This window comes from Stenella coeruleoalba (genome assembly GCF_951394435.1).
Source record: "Stenella coeruleoalba genome assembly, chromosome: 15".
NCBI classification, from domain to species: Eukaryota; Metazoa; Chordata; class Mammalia; order Artiodactyla; family Delphinidae; genus Stenella; species Stenella coeruleoalba.
Window position 1 is genome coordinate 21,403,754 of NC_137161.1, and position 21,012 is coordinate 21,424,765.

A 21,012-nucleotide genomic window follows, 5' to 3' on the forward strand; every position below is an offset into this window, starting at 1 on the left:
TCATTAACATAAAAATTGTTATTTAAAGTCATCGAACAGAATGAGAGGAACTGTCAGTGAAACTAACTAGGAAAGAGGGCTAATTACTCAAAATTAAGAGGTGAAGGAGAAGGGGAGAAACCAGCAAAGGAGACTGAAAAGACACAATCAGAGAGAGGGGAGGAATGCTAGGAGAATATGCAGTCCCAGCTTCCTCCTGCTGCTCTAACATATCACCACAAACCTGGTGGCTTAAAACAACATAAATGGATTGTCTTAATATTCATTATCATGGCCCCTTCCTCCATCTTCAAAATGCATCTCTCTAACTTCTGCTTCCACAGTCACAGCTCCTCTGACTCTTGCCCTCCTACCTCCCTCTTATAAGGACCGGGCCCACTTGACTAAGCCAGGATAATCTCTCCACCTCAAGATCCTTAACTCAGTCACATCCACAAAGTCCCTTTTCCTATATAAGATAATATATTCACAGGTTCTGAGGATTAGGACATGGACATTTTGGCGGATCATTATTCTGTCTACCACACCAAGTGAGAAAGTATTTTCAGGAAGAAGAAATGATCAACTGGGCCAAATGTTACTGAGATCAAGTTAAGATTGGGCAAAAAATTCACCACTGAATTTCAGCAATATGGAAGTCACCAGCAACACTAATAAGAGCAGAGTCAGTGATGTGGAACCAAAAGAAAACGGGCAGGCGGGCGGGGTACGGGGCACGGATGGAGACAGGTGAGCACTGGCGATCTATATTAGAATGTTTTGCTATAAAGAACAGAGAAATGAGATGGTAGCTGGAGGAAGATATGGGTCAAGAAAAAAATTTTTCCCAAATGGGGAAAAAAATACACGTTTTTATGCTATGGAGAATGATCCAGTAAAGGGGAAAAAAACTGGATATGCAGGAGAAAAGGGGAGAATTGTTGGAGCAGTGTTCTTGAGTAGGTGAGAAGGAATAGGTCTAACAGGCAGAGGGGCTGCTTTAGAAAACAGCATGCTCATCCACAGAAACAGGAAGAGAAGTGAGCCAGTGTTTATTTGTTTTGCCCAGCCACATTCAGTTGTGAACGGTGACCGCCAGGAGCTGGGGTGGGGGAAATGAGTTGTTATTTAATGGTATAGAGCTTCAGTTCTGCAAGATGAAGAGAGTTCTTGAAATTGGTTGCACAACGTGAATGTACTTAACACTTCTGAGTGGCACACTTAAGAATGGTTAAGACGGTGAATTTTGTTAGATGTAGTTCACCATAATTAAAAATCAAAATAAATAAATAATTTTTAAAAGCCATATAAATCCTTTAAGTCAGTGAAAACAAATGAAATTATATACACTGCTAGTTTTATATTAATTTGCTTCCAATTTTGCAGATTGTGATTCTGACAGTAAGAATAAATGAGGTGGTCCTTATAACAACAACAAAGTTGGATTTAACCAGGAGAAAAGTTGGGGTTTTGCCACGAGACTAGAGTGAAGGGAAAAAAGAGCAAAAGGGACTGAGGGTGTGTGTGAGAGAGTGATTATAAAGACTCTAAGTGTAACAACTCCAAGCTGAGTAATGAAGAAAACGAGGCCATAAGGGGAGTAAAGGCTGGGAAAAGGTGGAAAGATTGACAGACTGTGGCATCAACAGGCTGTTACATCCAGTGGGTTTAATTGTTGGGGTGAGGGATGGTGGCAGTAGAGAGAGCAAGCCCAAGAGGCCTCCGTGTCGTCTTCTCCAACTAAGCACACTCCTGCCTGAAGGTCTTGCCGGGTACCGCTCCCTCCACCTGGGGGGCACTGCCTTCCCTTAGGTCTCCTCACAGCTTGCTTCTTCATGGGGCGGGGGGGGGGGGGGCTCTGATCAAAGCCCATCTCATCAGGAAGACCTCCCTGGGCACTTTTGGAACAGCGCCTCCACCCCCACACCTCTGGCTTTCCTTTCCTTTGGGGCACTTAACCTGTGATGGGATGTGGGTGCGGCCCCTAGAGCAGATGCCACATGGGGTGCCTCAAATGTCTGTTGAGTGAAGGAGTATTTCAGGAGTAACCTTGATTTCCTTTAAATGGATATGGAGGAAATGAGTGAAGCAGCCAAGGTAAGGGACTGGAAGGAGAAAATGGTGGCCCTCGGACGAGAGTGGAACAAAAGGTTCGAGTTTTTGTAACGGGAAGAACACAGGCTCTGCAGCCTAGGCTGGCAGAAGCACCTGGCGCAGAGCATACTCTACATGAGTTCGCACTTCACTCCTTCCTCTCAACAGCCCACGCATAAAGCGGGAAAATGCCAACTGCCCCTCCCTGTCTAATTGGGGGTGATCATCAAGAGGGCAAAATGACATGACTAACAATACAAACCTGGAGTTCTTGGCACTGAAGGCACTATCACCTATGGGGTATGTCAGTGGACAATGTAGAAGTCACAGCACTGAATCACAATTTTTTTTTTTTGGAAAGGGTCATGAGTTTAATGCCTTCCCCCCGTCTGCCCCCCGCACACATAATTTGCACTGTGGTTTCAAAAGACCTTACTTGTACTGAGTACCACAGGCTGTAGCATGCTAGCATTTCTGAAATAATTCCTAGAGTCACTATTCAAGCTCGGACTATTCCAGCAGCTTCTTTGTTCAGCATGTGAGTTATGTTTGCAAATCCCAAGATGACAGAGAACCCAACACCATGTGGAAGGTCTGTATTTGCAGACATAAGCATGTCCTGGGGTTTGATGCATTGGAGATATGTCTCTCTCCCCTCATCTTTCACCCAAACTACCTTCTCACCTGTTATTTTTTCCAAAAGAGAAACATCTTGCACTTCCTGGGGTAAAGAAGCAATTTTCTGTCGGACAGTAGCATCCCCTGATGCAGCATTTTCCAGGTCCTGCAAAGCTTTGATTAGTTCCTCAGTCTGTACAATGAAAACACAAACAACACTATCCATTAAGACATATGGGGATATGGGGTGTAAAGAAACTTAGCTGGAGTTAAACAAGGTGGAGGCAAATTCTAAATATGATCATCCCTGACGTTTAAAAAAATCATTGCTCTTATCCCAGAGTGTATACTGAAGTCAATGATACAAATTCTAAGAGAATGTACATAATTTTTCTAAGTCCATGGTAGAACACAAAAGAAATTCTACATAACTGTGAAAAAGAATTTTTTTAAAGAACATGTTTTTGGCAACTTAAGAAAATGGAGTCTGGTTCATACTGTTTAGTTTCAAAGGATGCATGATCGCTGGTACAGTATGGCCTCCAGTTTAGAATAAAAGTATACATGTCAAATGCTTAGCAATTTGTGTGTTGACTGATTAAATGAAATGACACTACCAACTTCAATTCTTTCTTGAATTTGCACTACAAAATGAATATCACAAAGATGACATTTTTGATTTGGGCAGTCACTCCCAAAATTAACTGTGTCAAGCTCCTTAGTTACAAACAAAGAGGGTAGAAAAGCAAGAAGAGCAAACCAAGAATGCATCTTCTGTAAATACCAGAAAGGGTTTTTTTAATTGTCAGGAAACACACAGTGCTGACAGGTTAGCTAGTCCATAATGACCCTAAGGCTACCATGTAGATGGTAGTCAGGTTATCCTGAAAGTTGGTAATTCAGGCTGTTCTCTTGAAAGTTTTTAAATGCAAAGATATATGGCCTAACACTGCTTTCATTTGACCCCCCGGACTAATTCAACATTTTAACGTAACACAGATCAGACATGCTTCCTATTTACACAAGCCTTAAACACTCCCACGTGTAATAAAATAAAGCTGTTTTAGGCAAAATGAGAGGCAGTGCAACTCAGTGAAAAGAGCATGGGCTCTGCAGTCAGTCAGACCCAGATTCAATTAGAACACTGGGTAAGTCACTTAATCTGTCTCCTTGAGCCTCACTTCCTTTGACTGTAAATGAATAACTACATAAACAAACAGCTAAAACCAACCACACAGAGTTCATGAACTAACTTACACAAAGGGTCAAACAATGCAGATACACGGCTAAAAACTCAATAAGTGCTAGCTCCCTGTTTTAATATTTAAATAGGTTATAGTGTAGTAAATTTGCTACTGCTACACAGACTGTCCTTAGAAACTAATATGTTGTTTACTTATAAGAAACAGCCATGCTATTGGAGACAAGCGATGGTAGAGGACTTTTGAATGCCTTTGTAACATTACCCCTTTACAAAAGTCTATTTTTTTAAAGAATAGTTTCAATTTCTAGGAGTGAAAAAACCCAAATCCAAGTACTCTTACAAGTCCATCCCAGATTCAGGGCGTGCAGAGACAAAATCAAGCCTGCTGTCTGGCAAGCTTCATTAGGTGGATCTTGCACCCAGTGCCAAGAGCTGCCCTCTGGTGATTCCATACTATTGGTCACTGGCGCCACCCTGTGGCCAGAATCTTCAACTAGCGGTCACTTCAGGCCACTCTGCCCTACTCTCTGGGGGTCAAGACATACCAAGAGGGGTCCTGCAGAAGGATCTTGGGGAGAGTAGCTTCCAGGGTAGTCGTCATCCTCCTCCTCTTGTATTTGCTGAAAAGTTCGCTTTAGAGATTTCTTCTCCTCTGTTGCTAGAGGAAAGAAAAAAGTGACAAATTTGCATCACCACAGCCTGTACAGGTAAGAGTCAAATGCTATGCACAATGGGTTGCAAGTAAGAAAGGGTAGAAGGGGTGTACACTTCCAGAGATGGCTTAACATTAAACTTTAAGCCACTTATTTTCAATTGGTGGTCATTCTCTACATTACTGAAAAGAGTCAAAATGGCCTGAGTCTGTCATCTCAGATTGACTCACTGGAAAAATACTACTGAAAAAAAGCATCTAAAAGTGAAATTTACCAAACTAACACATTTCATTAAAAACGTCATTATCTTAAAAAAAAAAAAGTTAATAGGAGAAGTAAAAAGGTAAGAAACCTCATCAGAAAATGTAACGTGTAATGAAGCAAGCTGTTGTGTGCAAGGGTCTGTAGGGAATATACCGTGTACAAAATGAGATACTTTACGCTTTCCAGGGTCACTTCAGAAAATAAGTAGTAGAGAGACCCAGCAATAAAATTGTGTCAAAAGCTCTAAAAACAAACATCCTTTAAACTATCCCTTTAAGAACAAAACAAACCTAGTTATACCTTAAAATTTAAAATAACCATTCCTGAGCATTATGACATATTACTGAGAGAAATTACATAAGTCACCATTTTAAAATTAACCACTTCTGAGGCTAGCAGGTTACATTTTTTTATTATCCGTACCACGTGCTTTTAAATTGTTACGACAGATGTGTTAACTCCAAAATCATTCCTTTTGCATTAAATTGGACAATACAAAATAAATGCCAAACAACTGAGGGACATAAATCTAAATGAGAAATTCAGGTTTGGAAAGTAAAGAAACTATTGGATGCCTGACATGTGCCAGGCACTGCAATAGCTTCTTTACATTTGATCCCTCCAACAATTCTAAGATGTACAATAGTATCTCCACTTTAGAGATGAGAAAATGAAGACCCAGAGAGGCTAAATAACTCATGTAATGGTATGATTTCAAAATCTGCGCTCTTTCCACTGAATTCAACTTACTTAGCATCACACAATTTCCACCTCATCTGTCAAATGAGGGTCACCATGCACCTGCCTCAGAACTCTGTGAGATATAAACAGAATCATGTACACTTCCTGCTTGATTCAACATTTTCTTCTGGAACCCAGGATGTAGTTCCTGTTCTCTACCTTACATATTAACTGACCAGGCTATGTTTGACGTGAAAGTCAAGTCAATATTGTGGATTTTATTTTTTCTTAATGTTTTTGTTTGTTCTACTAACGAAGAGAAACAGCAGCATTTGCATTACCGGCAGTCCTGTCTTTGCACTGTTCTATTATGCACAGATTTATTACCACAGTTTGGTTAAATGACACTATTCCCCCAACAACAGAGTTCAAATTTCAGTTACCATGGCATATTTACTCTGTGTAATTGCATAAACAACAAATCCTCGCTGCTAACTTTAGTCCACAAATCATCACATAAATAATAGAAATGCATCATGATTAGTGACTGCATCACTTCTCCCAAGGTCAGTAATTGGTTACTGCACCTCCGTTATTCAGTTCACACACAGACAACAAAGTGTTTAGTTGTGTTGTTAGTCTCCCAGTGGCAAAATCCACGTGACATTTTATAAAAATAAATAATCAAAACAGGGAACTGACTGACAAAGATGAAAGAGCAGCAAAGAAACTAAGACGAAAGTTAACGCTGGAAATGAAGTTTGCGTGGAACACAAATGGGGCTGTAGAAGAAACAGCTGGCTGTGGGGATGCCGGCACTGCCGTGCTCTTCTGGAGACGCTGGATTCGCAGCCAGAGGAATTTAGTGAAGGTCAACTCATCAACATAACTGAAGAATGTGGCTGTGATGAAAAGGATGACAATGTCCCAGAGGAAGTGATGCTGACAAAAAACTTCACTTTAAAGGAACTCTGATACACTTCACAACACTGAAAGCACAAAGGATAGAATGTTGGAAGCTGATCCACATTTAGGAAGGAGTATGACAAAGATGGAAAAGATGCAACAAGCTTTGTTCAAACCGCTCTTAGTAAGTTTGTTACAGAGAAATAAACACTTTAACTCACAGTGTTTCTAATTTATGTTACAGCGTGCTAAATAAGTCTTAATTTTACTATTTTTTTGTTTTCCTATACAATTGTAATCAACAGTGAGTTTTTAATTCTTTGATAAAAAATTTTAAGTCACAGAATAATTGTAATTTTTCCCATTGATTATTAAGATCACTCTGTACGGTTTCAGCTTGAATGGTCATTTTTACAGTCCTGCACTCCTATGCAAAGCAAGGATGGCTGTTATTTTTCAAACAGAAAATCTATAGGGATATAATCTGCATATGAAATATCTAACAGTACTTTGCACACAGTGGCTGCCTAATTAATGTGTAGTGTGTGGTATGACTTGTGTAAACATTTAGCCGTTACAGCATCAAAGTGGCCATGTTTGATGAGCAGCCACTAGAGAATGTAAGCGTAAGAGCAAAAAAAAAAAATTTACAGTATTGTTCTGTTCACTTCCAAACACCTAGAAGAATGCTCAATAAATAATTGTTAAACACTAAAGAAGGTAGAAAAAAATATAAAACTTGAATCCTTCAGTTTTCCAACTCTCATCCAGAAATTATTATATATAAAAACCACACATCACTGAACATCTCAGGACACTCAGAATCACTGAATTTTGGCACTGGAAGGCCTTAGGCAGACCTATGTATTTGCTTTCCCCACTGCTCCCCACCTCATTTTTCATGAGAATATCAAGGCCCACCGGCTGTGGTGTGTCCAAAGCCAGAGAGCTCATTAGTCTAAGTCTGGGTCCTACAGCAAAAAGCTTCTGTCTCCTAATCTGGAGTTCTTTTTACCACTTCATGCTGCCACTCACTTCTAGCAATGCAAAACCAAAATCAAACTGATGACAATTTTAGGGCCATTTCTGTCCTTCGCCATCCTGATGGAAGAGGGTATAACAGGAGGTAACCGTTATCATCCTACTTTTCCAGTTCTCTCGTATCTCCACTAGAGGACCTACTGGAAATAAATTATTCATCATTTCCCCCACAAGGCTCCTTTCCTGAGCTAACTACTACCATTATGAACACTGCCACTGGCCCCATCTTCCAGGTACAATGCCTTGGAGAACAGTGGAATCTTTCCCAAAGTCCCAACTTCTGGCAGATTCCACAATTGTGAGGAATTCTTCCTTACATCCTCTTTCTGCTCCTTCCCAAAGCCTCTTATCAGCCACCTGTCCTTTCGCAAGTCTTGTCCAGACGGCTGTCCTATCTGGGCTCTCTGCCTCTTCTAGTCACTCTTGCAACTTAGACTACACCATCTTCCTAGAGCTGAGCTCTCACCCCATCATGCCTCTACTCAAAACCCTGAAAAGGCCACCTAAGTTCAAAGTCTCCTTGGTGATGGTAACGGCAGAACCACATTGAGCACTCCCTTCAGACTGTCATCCTCTCCCTCCAGCCCCCACAGCATCGGGGCCTCTCTTTGAAAGCGCTGGGCCCTTGCCACTTTCGTGGCAACTGGCAGGCACAGGCCTTACCTCTCTGATCAAAACAGCAAGTGTCTTATTCCTTTACATCGCTATTATACCCAGGAAAGTGTCAACACACCTGAGTCTGAAACTTCTTGAAGGCAGAGGAAGCATAGCGACTGCAAGGTCCTAGTGCTGTGCCGGAAATGACTATCCCTGCTTCCCTTTACACAAACCAGACTCTCCCCTGCTCATGTGTACAGAATTAGCAGCGAGGAGGCCCAGAATTCTCAATCAAGTCGGACAACCATTAAAATGACCCGGGAAATCTGCCAGTCCTGTTCCTGTGTCTGAACTTCACATCAGGTACCTTCCACTATCAATTCGGCTCTGACCACAGGTGTTACACTCACTCCTTTTTTCACTTCCTCAACCACTCTGTTTATAGGCAGGGCAAACACTACAGGGACCGAAAACCTTCTGTCCTTATTGCACACCTTCTGTTCTATCCTTCAACACATCCCTGTGTCTTCACTGGGCCTTGTACTAGCTAACCTTCAAGTAATCTGGTTACCTAAGGGTTTATGGTATGCCTCTTAGAGACCTGTGATAGAATTTCAGACACTATGGCAGACTGTGAAACTAATTTTAAGGCAAAAAGTTAGCCTGAAGGATCCCAAATCACATTACAAAATGCAGTCATCTACCCGTAAAGCTGGATCTTCTAAATAATCCACTTGAAATTTCTAGGATTGAAAAAAGAAAATAAGGAAACTCCCCCCACAGATTTTATATTACTTTTTTTTATAACATCTTTATTGGAGTATAATTGCTTTACAATGGTGTCTTAGTTTCTGCTTTATAACAAAATGAATCAGCCATACATATACATATATCCCCATATCCCCTCCCTCTTGTTTCTCCCTCCCACCCTCCTTATCCCACCCCTCTAGGTGGTCACAAAGCACCGAGCTGATCTCCCTGTGCTGTGCAGCTGCTTCCCACTAGCTATCTATTTTACATTTGGTAGTATATATAAGTCCACGCCACTCTCTCACTTCGTCCTAGCTTACCCTCCCCCTTCCCTGTGTCCTCAAGTCCATTCTCTATGTCTGCGTCTTTATTCCTGTCCTGCCCCTAGGTTCTTCAAAAACTTTTTTTTTTTAAGATTCCATATATATGTGTTAGCATACGGTATTTGTTTTTCTCCTCCTGACTTATTTCACTCTGTATAAGTCTCTAGGTCCATCCACCTCACTACAAATAACTCAGTTTTGGGCTTCCCTAGTGGCGCAGTGGTTGAGAGACTGCCTGCCAATGCAGGGGACACGGGTTCGAGCCCTGGTCTGGGAAGACCCCACATGCCGCAGAGAAACTAGGCCCGTGAGCCACAATTACTGAGCCTGCGCGTCTGGAGCCTGTGCTCTGCAACAAGAGAGGCCGAGACAGTGAGAGGCCCGCGCACCACGATGAAGAGTGGCCCCTGCTTGCTGCAGCTAGAGAAAGCCTTAGCACAGAAACGAAGACACAACACAGTCAAAAATAAATAAATTAATTTAAAAAAAAAAAAGAAAATCTTAAAAAAAACAACAACAACTCAGTTTCATTTCTTTTTATGGCTGAGTAATATTCCATTGTATATATGTGCCACATCTTCTTTTATCCATTCATCTGCTGATGGACACTTAGGTGCTTCCATGTCCTGGCTATTGTCAACAGAGCTGCAAGGAACATTGTGGTACATGACTCTTTTTGAATTATGGCTTTCTCAGGGTATATGCCCAGCAGTGGGATTGCTGGATCATATGGTAGTTCTATTTTTAGTTTTTTAAGGAACCTCCACACTGTTCTCCATAGTGGCTGTATCAATTTACATTCCCACCAACAGTGCAAGAGGGTTCCCTTTTCTCCACACCCTCTCCAGCATTTATTGTTTGTAGATTTTTTGATGATGGCCATTCTGACCGGTGTGAGGTGATACCGCATTGTAGTTTTGATCTGCATTTCTCTAATGATTAGTGATGTTGAGCATCTTTTCATGTGTTTGTTGGCAATCTGTATATCTTCTTTGGAGAAATGTCTGTTTAGGTCTTCTGCCCATTTTTGGATTGGGTTGTTTGTTTTTTTGATATTGAGCTGCTTGTAAATTTTGGAGATTAATCCTTTTATCAGTTGCTTCATTTGCAAATATTTTCTCCCATTCTGAGGTTGTCTTTTCATCTTGTTTATGTTTTCCTTTGCTGTGCAAAAGCTTTTAAGTTTCATTAGGTCCCATTTGTTTACTTTTGTTTTTATTCCCATTTCTATATTACTTTTATAATGAAAAAAGAATCAGGAAATACTGTTTCCAAGAGCTCCCTCATTCTTTGTCCCCTCCCTGCAAAATAAGGGAGTTTTCTTTAAAAAGCACATTTACCTTTACTTGTAGAGAGAAAAAGATATGCAACAAAGGGCTGACACTTGAGGCACAGTTCTGAAAGCACTCTACCCATATCATCTCACTGAACTGAATGGCCAGGTCCAGACCTGAACCTGGTAAGCTGAGCCTAGAGCTTGTGCTCTTAACCACCATGCTCGCCAGCCTTGCACAAAATCTGGGGGACTGAACATACTAACATGACTCCTCCTACTTTTGCTATTGGTTTGTATTTAGAAACTCAGAATATTAGATATTAGAACTGGGAGGGGGTACCAAATAGAAGTCATATGATCACATTAATAACATCTTACCTTCATTATCTCAAGTAATCCTCACACAACCCTATGAGGTATTATTACTAGCCATAATAATAGCCATACTGTACAGTGAGAACCTGAGGCTCAGAGAGGTCAAATGCCATGCCCAAGGTCACACAGCTTGGAAATGACAGAGCTGGGATTCATACTCTGGAAGTCTGATTTCAAACCGTTGCTCTGAATAGCTAAACTAACTATACTAAGGTCCAGGAAAGTTGTGTGACCTACTCATGAATTCATACCCTCATTCAAGTCTACTGAATCCATGTGCTTTCAAGGAAAAATTATGGTGTGAAGAACACAGGCTTTTAAGTTATATAGACCTGGGTTTGAATTCTCTACTTATCAATTATATCTACTTGGACAAAATTACTGTACCCTTGCGAGTCTTAATATCTTCATCTGAAATACGAAAATAATACCTAGTACATAGAGTAGTTGTAAGGATCTAAAATAAATTAACATGAAAAGCAGCCAGCAGAGGGGCTGGTGCTGAATAGGTGCTCAATAAATGCTATTTCCTTTGTATCTACCTTTCCTTTCTAAAGCCTGCAACTATAGGATACCGTGTGATTTACGTGGGACTGAAGTAAATAATGAAGTTCCACTCAGTCAAGCAACAGCATGAGTATTCCCAAGAATACAGAGACAACTTTAGAATCACTGGGTCTTGTACCTGGGATTGAAAAAACAAAGAAAAAACCCCACAGATTTTAAATTACAGGTACACAAACTCAAGAAAACTCCAGTTCTAAAACAAAATTCCTAAACTCACACATTCTCCAACATTAGAAATGTCAGCTCCACAGGAAATTTTTTATTCCAAAAGTAAACTCTGTAAAGTTGTCTGAAGACAAAGCATTAGCCTTGAATTAAGGTTGTAATATAAAAGGACTATTTAAATTTGGAAATAAGCTTCTGGAAAACTCATCAATATTTTGAAAGGATTGTGTAAAATATTCTGATAACTCAGGTCCAAAAAAGACAGTGAGAAGACAGAGTGAGTTAGTTGAGACAAACACATTGGAACCTTTTGATATGTGTTTTCATCTTTACAAACTAGAGAAAGAGAAATTATCTTTATATCAGCATTATCCTCTACATAAGAGGAATACTGCCTCTATTGCTGTTAATGTCTAGACACTCAAAAAAAAAAAAATCAGAAACCCAATGGAGCTATTTTCAAATCTAGCACTGCCACAAATTCCCCAATTTGTCTGACTGCTCTCTGAGTGCAAAACTATTTCTCACTCCTCTCTTGCTCTTTCCTATACTGTCTAGCATAGCTGTTTACTCAAAGCATATGTTTGGCAAATGCTCGTTTAATTGAAATTCAACACTTAGCTTCAAACATCATCTTTCAGAGCTCTCCTACTTGCCCAAAGGTGTTTTTAAAAAATCAGCACTGTTTACCAATGGACTTCAAGTCAGAGGAGAGAAAAGAATGCTGGATAATTCCCCAACACTGTGTAGAATACTTCCAAAGGACACAACACGAACACTGCCAGAATCCAATCCAATCCCAAAATTGTTTTCTATCAATTCCAAGTAAAACAGCAATGACCTGCAGACTGAAAGCACTTATGTCATTCTTAGAAAGCCTCTAACCTCTAGTTTCACAGGAAAGTTACTCCACCTTAAAACGCATATAAACTCAGACCTGGAAGAGATCATGAAAGGTATACAATAAAAAGAGTTGCTGAATGAATGACATTATCACATATGCTAATTGTGGTTAAGTTCTATTGCAGAGGCATGTACAAAGTCCCAGAGGAAGATAGAGGAAATTGGTTACATGTGCCCAAACAAGCTAGCAAAGATGTCAGAATGTGAGTAGCATTCTTAAAGAATAAGTTCACCACACAAAAGGGGCAGAAGGACATTTTAGGCAGAGGTAACAGCAGATGCAAAGGAAGGGGTACCAACAGAGCATCCAGAGGGGAAATTGCTAGGTATGGCCAAAGAATATGGTATATGTGAGAAAATGGGAGAAGAATCTGGAAAAGTAGAGTAGTTCACATTATAAAGGGTCCTAAATACTATGTTGGTATTTGGACTTGATCCTCCAGGCAATGAGCATGTGTACAGTCAGATCAGATCTGTAGCTTAGAAACATGTCATGCCAGCTAGAATTAAGCCACAACTAACTGGAAGCCAAAGAATCAAATAACGTTTGATCTTACTCCTCTTTAAAAGAAAAAAATAACATAGCTTTTAAGAAGGACTTGGTAAAATTCACACACATACATGAACACACTACCTCAGAATATTCTGGGTTCAATAAGGACCAAAACCAATTTTAGACAGCAGCTGACAACCATCAAAAGTATGTCCCCAAACCACATCAATATTTAATGAAACCAAGTTCCATAAGGGCTGAAGGACTTGTCCAAGATCCTATAACAGTTAGCGGCAAGGCTCGGACAAAATCTTAGCCCAGGGTACTTCCTAGTTCGCTATAACTCTGAACAATTTTGTTGTTCCTTTCCCTTGTGCAAGTAAAGTCTCTGAAAGGCATAAGCGTGCCAAGGAGAATACAGATCAAAAGGTAGGATATGAGATGATGAATAGCATGAATACTAGAACCAGGCTTACACACTGCAAGCACTACATAAATTCTCACCATCGTTTATGATCATCTCTCTCTGAAGAATCATATAATCGCTGGTGGTTCACAGCAACCCCCACTGCAGCTTTTCATATGTGATTCGAAAGTAGGCAAAGACCAAGAGCTGTAAACATGTGGTGATGTTTCTACCTTTGGGGGGAGGGCTCTTGGAGTCCTCCATAGACAGCTTCAGCTGCTGTATGAACTCGCCGCCATACACACTTCTTTCTTGCCAGATGTTCAGCAATCTTTCTAAAGGTTTTTTACAGCCTTCATCTGCCTCTCTGCCCAGAAAAGACGAAAAGATATATATAAGCTTAAGATTTTTTGCTTTTAATTAGGACAGATTTACTTTTAAAAAAAAAAAACAACCAACAACTGACTAAATGATTTACATATTTAAAAACAGAAGGAAGAGTAAGGTACATACTGTACTTAATGGATATTCAAAACTTGACCAGAAACTACATTCTTCCTGTGGTGTGTAGGGAAGAGAGAGGGATTATGTTACAGAATTAATCTGTGTCTTTTATCCTCTTTGAAAGATGGGGTAAATAGGGCAAAAAGCCAAAGGCTGATATTTACTGACAATTATCAAAAATCAATCATATCAATTGTGACGGCTTGCTTTTCACAAGGCATTAACTGAAATCTAGTGCCAGACATGCTGCTGGAAATTAAAGCGGGCCAAAATGTTTAAGGACAGGAAAAAAATGATTAAAACCAAATGTTTAAAGTGGGGAAGAAATTCACAATAACTCATCAATGCTAACACACCATCACCTCTAATATGTATAAATACAATCATACACACATACATGTCAAGACTCTCAACTTTAAACTACTTCATAATTATTTTAATTCCAGGCTAGGTCTGTATTCCAGATTCACACAAAGATGTCTAGCAGATAATCTTAGAACACACCGAGCATAGTACAGTCCTTTGTAATTTATATCTGAATGAAAGAAGCTAGTTTTTTTCCTGACGTATTACTCTCTTAAAACATATCACTCTCTTATTTTTCAGTGAGATGACCATAACTCGCACTCAGGGTGAAGCAGTTGTTTACCATAAAGTGTCAGACGGCAAGTGGAAGCATGCGGAAGATTTTCCGAAAGGAAAACAAATTCCCTCACCATGTACTGTGTTACTATGAATTGTTCTGTTCTGTGAGACTGTCTAGATGTCAATGACCTTACACTGAGGAACTATAAACAAGAAGGGTTACCCTGACACCTTAGTATCTAAGTCAATATCTTTAGTAGGAACCTCAAGAAGAAACCATATAAAATTCAACTCAGATGGAATTTCACCCACCCCCAGCCCTAACAGCACTTTTCTAAAACTTATATTAACACTCAAGATGAGCTGAGTTTTCGGCCTAAGCTGGTCAGATTATATTACTTATGAATTATTAGCAGCAAATTTCACTAAATTGGGGGTTAAAGTACTAACTAAATCAGGATACATACAAACTAATTATTAATTATTGGTAAAGCTTTTTTCTTTTAAGTCAGAGGTCAGGGTGAGGGGGAAAAGGGGGAAAATATTTCCACTGATATTTATAAAACTTAAAGATATGACCTTGATATTTATAATAAAAACATCTCTACTCCATCTTCAAAATATATCTAGAAACAAATTACTTCTCACCTCTTTCTCTGCTCTCAGCCTGATCCAAGCCACTATCATCTCTTGTCTGATTACTGCAACAGCCTCATGACTAGTCTCCCTGCTTCCACCCTGTCCTCCAACCATCTATTCTCAAGTTTTAAAAATCCAATCCTAACTGTTGTGTTAAGGTAGATCATGTTGCTCCTTTGCTAAAAACTTCCAATGGTTCTTCCTGGTCTCCCTCAGAATAAAAGTGAAAGTCCTAATGAAGCCTACAACAAAGCCCTTCTCAGCCCAGCCCATTATTTCTCTGACCTCACCTATCCTCACTCTCCCCTCCCTCCTCAACAGCTCCCTGGCCCTCCTGCCATTAAAGTGTAGGACCTTTGCACTTAGCTTGGAACCAAGGCTCAGGCCAGGCAAGGCTCCTTTGCTCTCCTCCTTCAGGTGCGTATACTCGCACAGCACCTTTTCAGTGAATCCTCTCATCTCCTGACTTAAAATTACACTCCCTACTCCTACTTAATTTTTCTCCACACAATCTATCTTCTGATGTGCTATATATACGGTTTCCCTGTTGTTTAGACTCTCTTTCCATTTGAATGGGATTTCCACAAGGGCAGGGATTTGTCTTTTTCCCCCACTGCTTTACGCCCCAGAACAAGCACAGTAAATATTTAATTGCAATGTTTTTTCCGAAAAATGTTAGAAAGGTTTCAGTAGGCCATACAATTAGTTAACTTTCAACGACCATTTTACCACATCAAGGTCATTCATGTCAGACATCAATTAAGCATTCATCTGCGCATTAAGGTTTCTGAAATACTGTGCTTGGAATACAAAGAACAAGGCCTAGGTCCTGACCTCTAGATTCTTGACCCAGCAGCCCCTCACCTCTCCACACCCTACCTGAGGCTTCATGTTCTAGCAACACTCAACGGTAAGTATTTTCTACTCAGCACTTGCTGCCACTGTTACGTGTGCCTATGCTCATGCTTTCTCCTCTCGCTTGAATGGAATCCCCAAAACAGAACAAGGTGAAGAGCAAAAGGTTCTGAGTAATTCTGGTGGCTGAAGTACTATATGGGGTGGGGTGGGGGGGTGGAAACAGCAGAAGAATCTGGAGGGATACAGTGGAATTAGATTATAGAGGACCTTAAATTCCATACTAAACATGTGGCCTTTATCCTGAAGGCAATGGGAAGTCCCTAATGTGATGAAATGCAGGCTTTAGAAAAATAAAGTCATTATAACTACTGTAACAAAATCACAACTAATCAGAACTTAACTGGTCGGTACTTTTAACATAAAATCTGTTCTCTGCAAATTCTCTTAAACGAGAAACTAATCATGAAAACAAATTCTTATCAAGGATTTAGTTGAAAGGGTTGGGAGGGGCACAACACCCATCCAACCACCATCCACCATTCCTGGGGCTATTTGGGGCTTGATTAAGACTGATAGTCTTAATCAGCTGCAGTCACACTACTGTATAGTGGATAATGATGCTCAAACCTGTTGTAACCAAAAGATTTTCAAAAGGCTTTCACCACTAAAGGCTACAGCCAAAAGGGTGCTCTACTTTAATTAGTGAACATAATTAACCATGATAGGTTAATTCTTTGAGCACTACAGTAAATCAAAGTTTTGCCAACTAAGGTCTAAAGATATAGACACAACAGTCAAGAAATCTTTTTACTGATGTGGTTTTGCCCTAAGTAGCTCCAATGAAGTGGAAGTCACTTTAGCACCTGAAATTGGATACAACCAAAGCAAAAAAGTCATTTTATGACACAAGGAGCTATCTTTTCAAGTTGTATTAACTCCATTCTAACTTGAGAAATCTTTAAGTGAAAAAACACAAAAAATCTTTGCCACTTATCAATGAATAAACTGAAAGATGATAAATAAGTACATATGTAACTTATTTTGCAGAACACAACTTAGTATCTTAATTCTAAATATTTATAAATTCAACCACTGAAAACGTGATCTAAAAAGTGAAAAGTATGTGTTATACACACGTAGGACTACTGCTTGAAGTGTCAGCTGGATACCAAAGGGCTTGCCAAGCCAGCATGGGGGCCTTTTCTTCCTCTGCAGCTCTAATGGCACTGCCTTGGTACACCCGCTATAACTTGTGTACTTCTCTCTTATCCCATGCACAGTAGGCCTATGGCAGGCCTACTCAGGGCATAAATTCTTTCTAAGTATCCTCAGCACTTCCAACAGCACCTCATGTAAAGGTAGAGCAGAGACAGTCCTTTGCAATTGTGTAGGAAAGAGTTAACATAGCAGGCCTGAGACTGCTGCCCTTAGCAGGCCTGCTCACGAGGTTGGCCCTTGACTGGCATCTCGGAACCTGGATTTCAGAAGTGCTCCTATCATTTCCTAACTGATAAGGGTGGTTTACTGTGCTTAAACTGTTTATACAAACAGTATGGTTTATGCTGAACACCTGCTTTCCTTCTGGGAGCCTAGAATTTTGGCAGAGTGCCTGTGACCAACCCTAACAAAATCCCTAGGTACTACATCTCTAATGGGCTTCTCAGGTAGAAAACACTTCACATTTGTTGCCACAGTTCAAAGGGGGAGGAATTAAGTGTGTCTTATGTGACTCCACTACGAAAGGACTCGTGGAAGCTTATGCCTCGTCTCCTCTGGACTTCATCCCTTGCACCTTTTCCCTTCTGCTAATTTTGCTCTATATCCTTTCACTGTAATAAATCATAGCCAGGAACACAACTATACCCAACTCCTGTGAGTCCTCCTAGCAAGTCACCGGACCTGGAAGTGGTCTTGGGGGCCCACGACTGTTATAACAGGAAATAAATATGTATATGGTGATAATTCCAAATTTATGTCTCCAGAAATCAATTTCCTACTGAGCTTCAAGACTGTTTCATCCATCCGCCTATATGGCATCACCCTTTGGAATATCTATTAGCCATCTCAAACTTAACATGGCCAAAACAAAACTCTTGATTTCCTCTACCATATCTTTACCTCAAACTCCACCTCGGTAAACAGCACCATCAGTCATCCACATACTCACGTCAAAAACCTAGAAATAATCTTTGATTTCTCTTTTCCCTCACTACCAAGCTCCCACTAATCCTATCAGTTTTACATGGGGTGGGGCACAAATCTACCCATGAAGTAAACAAAGTAAACATTCAACAAGTGGAAGCTATTATCTCCTCAATGTTCCTGAATCCTAGCCAATGTCATCTCTAGCCTACACTAGAGCAACACCCTCTACCTCATGTCCCTGCCTCTCCCTTGGCCTTTATAATCCATTCTCCACCCCAAGATGGAGGGATCTTTGAACAAGGCATTTGGAATATATCATTCCCCTGCTTAAAACTCCTCACTGACATCCCATCAGAACAAAATCCTAACTCTCTCCCAAGGCTTACAAGACATGTGTGACTGTCACCTTCCTGCCTCTCTGATCTCACCTGGATATGACTTCCCCTCTGTTCCTTGTGTTCTAACCACAATGGCCTTCATTCTGATCCTCTTAACACGCCAAGATTATTTGTACCTTAGGTTCTTTTTAATAGCTATTCCTATTTTGCATGATTACCTCAAATGTCACTTCCTTAGAGAGGCCTTCCTTCACCACACTAGAAGAGATCCCACTCAAGAACGTCATTCTATTTTATTATGTCCATATTATCACTCTCTGAAAGTATCTTACTCATTTTGTCCTTGTCTGCCTTGTTCACTGCTTGCCCCCCTAGTGTCTGGATCAGTACTTTGCACAAAGGCACCTAAATACATCTTGAAGGAAAGATTAAGTGCACAACTATCTCCCAACTGAGAAGAAAACAAGAAGGCATTTGTATGGAAAATAAGTTTAAAGTCTGGTTACTTAAACTGCTATTCAAATTAAAACCACCCCATGAGCTTGGCAGCTTTCTCTGACTTGAGAGGTTTGTTGTTTCTTTCCTAGGGGGTAGGAGGTTTGAGGGAGGAGGTAGGAAATTATCATAAAGAGATTCCTAATCTATTTTAGTCAATATTAATGGGTCCACTATCTTTGTTCATCAATTGGCCACAGAAAAACTGTACAGAGAGCACTTTTTACTGTTGATAAGGTGCATCAGGACTGAAGTGGTGTGGCTGGACTTTCTATTCTAATAATGGGGGTGGGGGTGGGGAGGGAGCTTAGAGACATGGGGACCTTGAATATAATATCTGAACAGGACCTTAAAAGAACTAGAAGAATGCAAAAAAGAAAGGTAATAGAGCTATCTATTTTTATTTAAAAGGATCAGGTCTATTTTCCCCATAAAGCCACAGAATTTGCCAAGACATTTTTACAATGCCTCCTAGCTAGGTTTTAAGATGATAACCAAGTAGAAAAATTTTTAATCCTGGTATTGCTCATCCCCCCTCTCCCATCCGCTTTTCTACTTCCACTTTTCTGATTTGGGAGCAGCTTATGATTACTGTTAAATTTTTAAGGAAAAATGTTATGTTTACTATCCCTATAGGGAATTACTTTAGTCAATTTCTTATACCCTAAATTTATTAACTTATTCAACAACTACTTACTGAATCCCTACTCTGTGCCAGGACAGACCACCATTCACATCAAGACTATCTAAATGGTGTTCCCGAAGGTACAAAACCCAGTAGCTCTGTGCCAGATACTCTATTGGGTGTCTGGAATACAGGAAAGAACAAAAAAGAAACAGTCTTTCTCTTCATATAGTTTATAATATAGTATACTCCCATGAATGGGCAAAGACTGTGGATTGAGCATTGTTGTTTTACTTTAGCCTCACAACTCTAATGAGACAGGTGGTGACATTCCCTTTTAACTAACATGGAAATGTGGGCTCAAAAAGCTACATAACACATCCAAGGCCACTCAGTGTTGGAGGCAGAGCGACAGCCAACGTCTAGGAAACTGAACTGACTCTCCTCAAAACAGGAAAATGCCTGTCTCCAATTTCAGAGGGCTACTCTAGTAGTCTGTTCTAAGCTTATTCTCTGTTATGACAACTCAGTATTTTTTCAAGTCCCCAAACATTCTGCTTTTTCAGTATCCATGTTCAAAAAAAAAAAGCCAGTTGACTAACAAAAATCTTTTATCCATCTCTACAAAGCTAGATGTCATTTCTTTAAAATCTTTTGGAGTTCTCATTTCACTCCTTCAAACTTTCCAAATCTTTCACAGAATGCCAGACTTACTTTCACACTTAAGGTCTTTCACATACACTCTACACCTTAGAATAATTTTCGTTTAACCCACTAGTCTCCTTCTCACCCTTCCCAGTTTCCTTTGGCAAAGATGTTTTGTTTGATTTGCTTACCTATTAATATTCTAGTGAAAAATAGTTTTTCTTTGCTCCTCCTAGGCAACTAACTTATATCTACAAAAAACAGTTTGTTTTTAAATAAATAAAAGTGATTTGTAAAACTTTTAATTAAATGTATAGTTTCCGTGATATCAGCTATAAGTATGCTCTACCCAGCCCCGTCCTCTGTCACAAAACACAATAGTGGCACACACTTAATATGACAGAGCCAGAGCAAATATCTACTTTCCACACTAATAATTACTATCTTTGCAGGTACAGTAATGACTACTATTTTTAGTAAGTTAGACATGTAGACATCCAGAAGTAAGTAAAAACAAAGGCACAGCAACTAATTTCTTGCCATTAAGGCTTTGTTACTGGAAAGTTCCCTTGTACTATTTAGCTTTGTTTTTTGACCATAAACTAATGAGACAACTCAGCCAAACCAAGGAAAGTACCACATTCAAGAAGTGAATTCAATAGTGAATACATCTAGGAGAAAAGATGTGCTTCAAGTGCTAGACTGAGTCCCTTCAACGCATCAAAATATTTACTTGTCTGAGATAGTTCTCAAGGGTTCAGGCAAAATATAGAACCACAATTTGGCCTCTGCAACTCTCTATAAAGTACCTCTCTTTAAAGTATGAAGTTGTCAAGTTACAAAGGCTATCACACACAAAAAGAAAGAACAAAAAGGAAAAGGT

General features: G+C 40.0%; 1 protein-coding gene across 8 annotated transcripts in view; it reads right to left on the minus strand.

Moving 5' to 3' along the window:
* RPRD1B (regulation of nuclear pre-mRNA domain containing 1B) overlaps positions 1-21,012 on the minus strand; it is a 77,084-nt gene that overhangs the window by 49,811 nt on the left and 6,261 nt on the right. For 7 of the 8 annotated variants that reach the window (XR_013831680.1, XR_013831681.1, XR_013831682.1 and 4 more), the window contains exons 3-5: positions 13,529-13,662; positions 4,441-4,553; positions 2,758-2,884 (exon numbers count right to left, since the gene is read on the minus strand). Coding sequence is in view for 5 of the 8 variants with exons in the window: in XM_079945869.1 (XP_079801995.1) it covers positions 2,758-2,884; positions 4,441-4,553; positions 13,529-13,662 (374 nt within the window). In the remaining 3 variants the exon portion in view is untranslated. The remainder of the gene's footprint in view (positions 1-2,757; positions 2,885-4,440; positions 4,554-13,528; positions 13,663-21,012) is intronic. The other variant, XM_079945870.1, reaches the window with a different exon arrangement.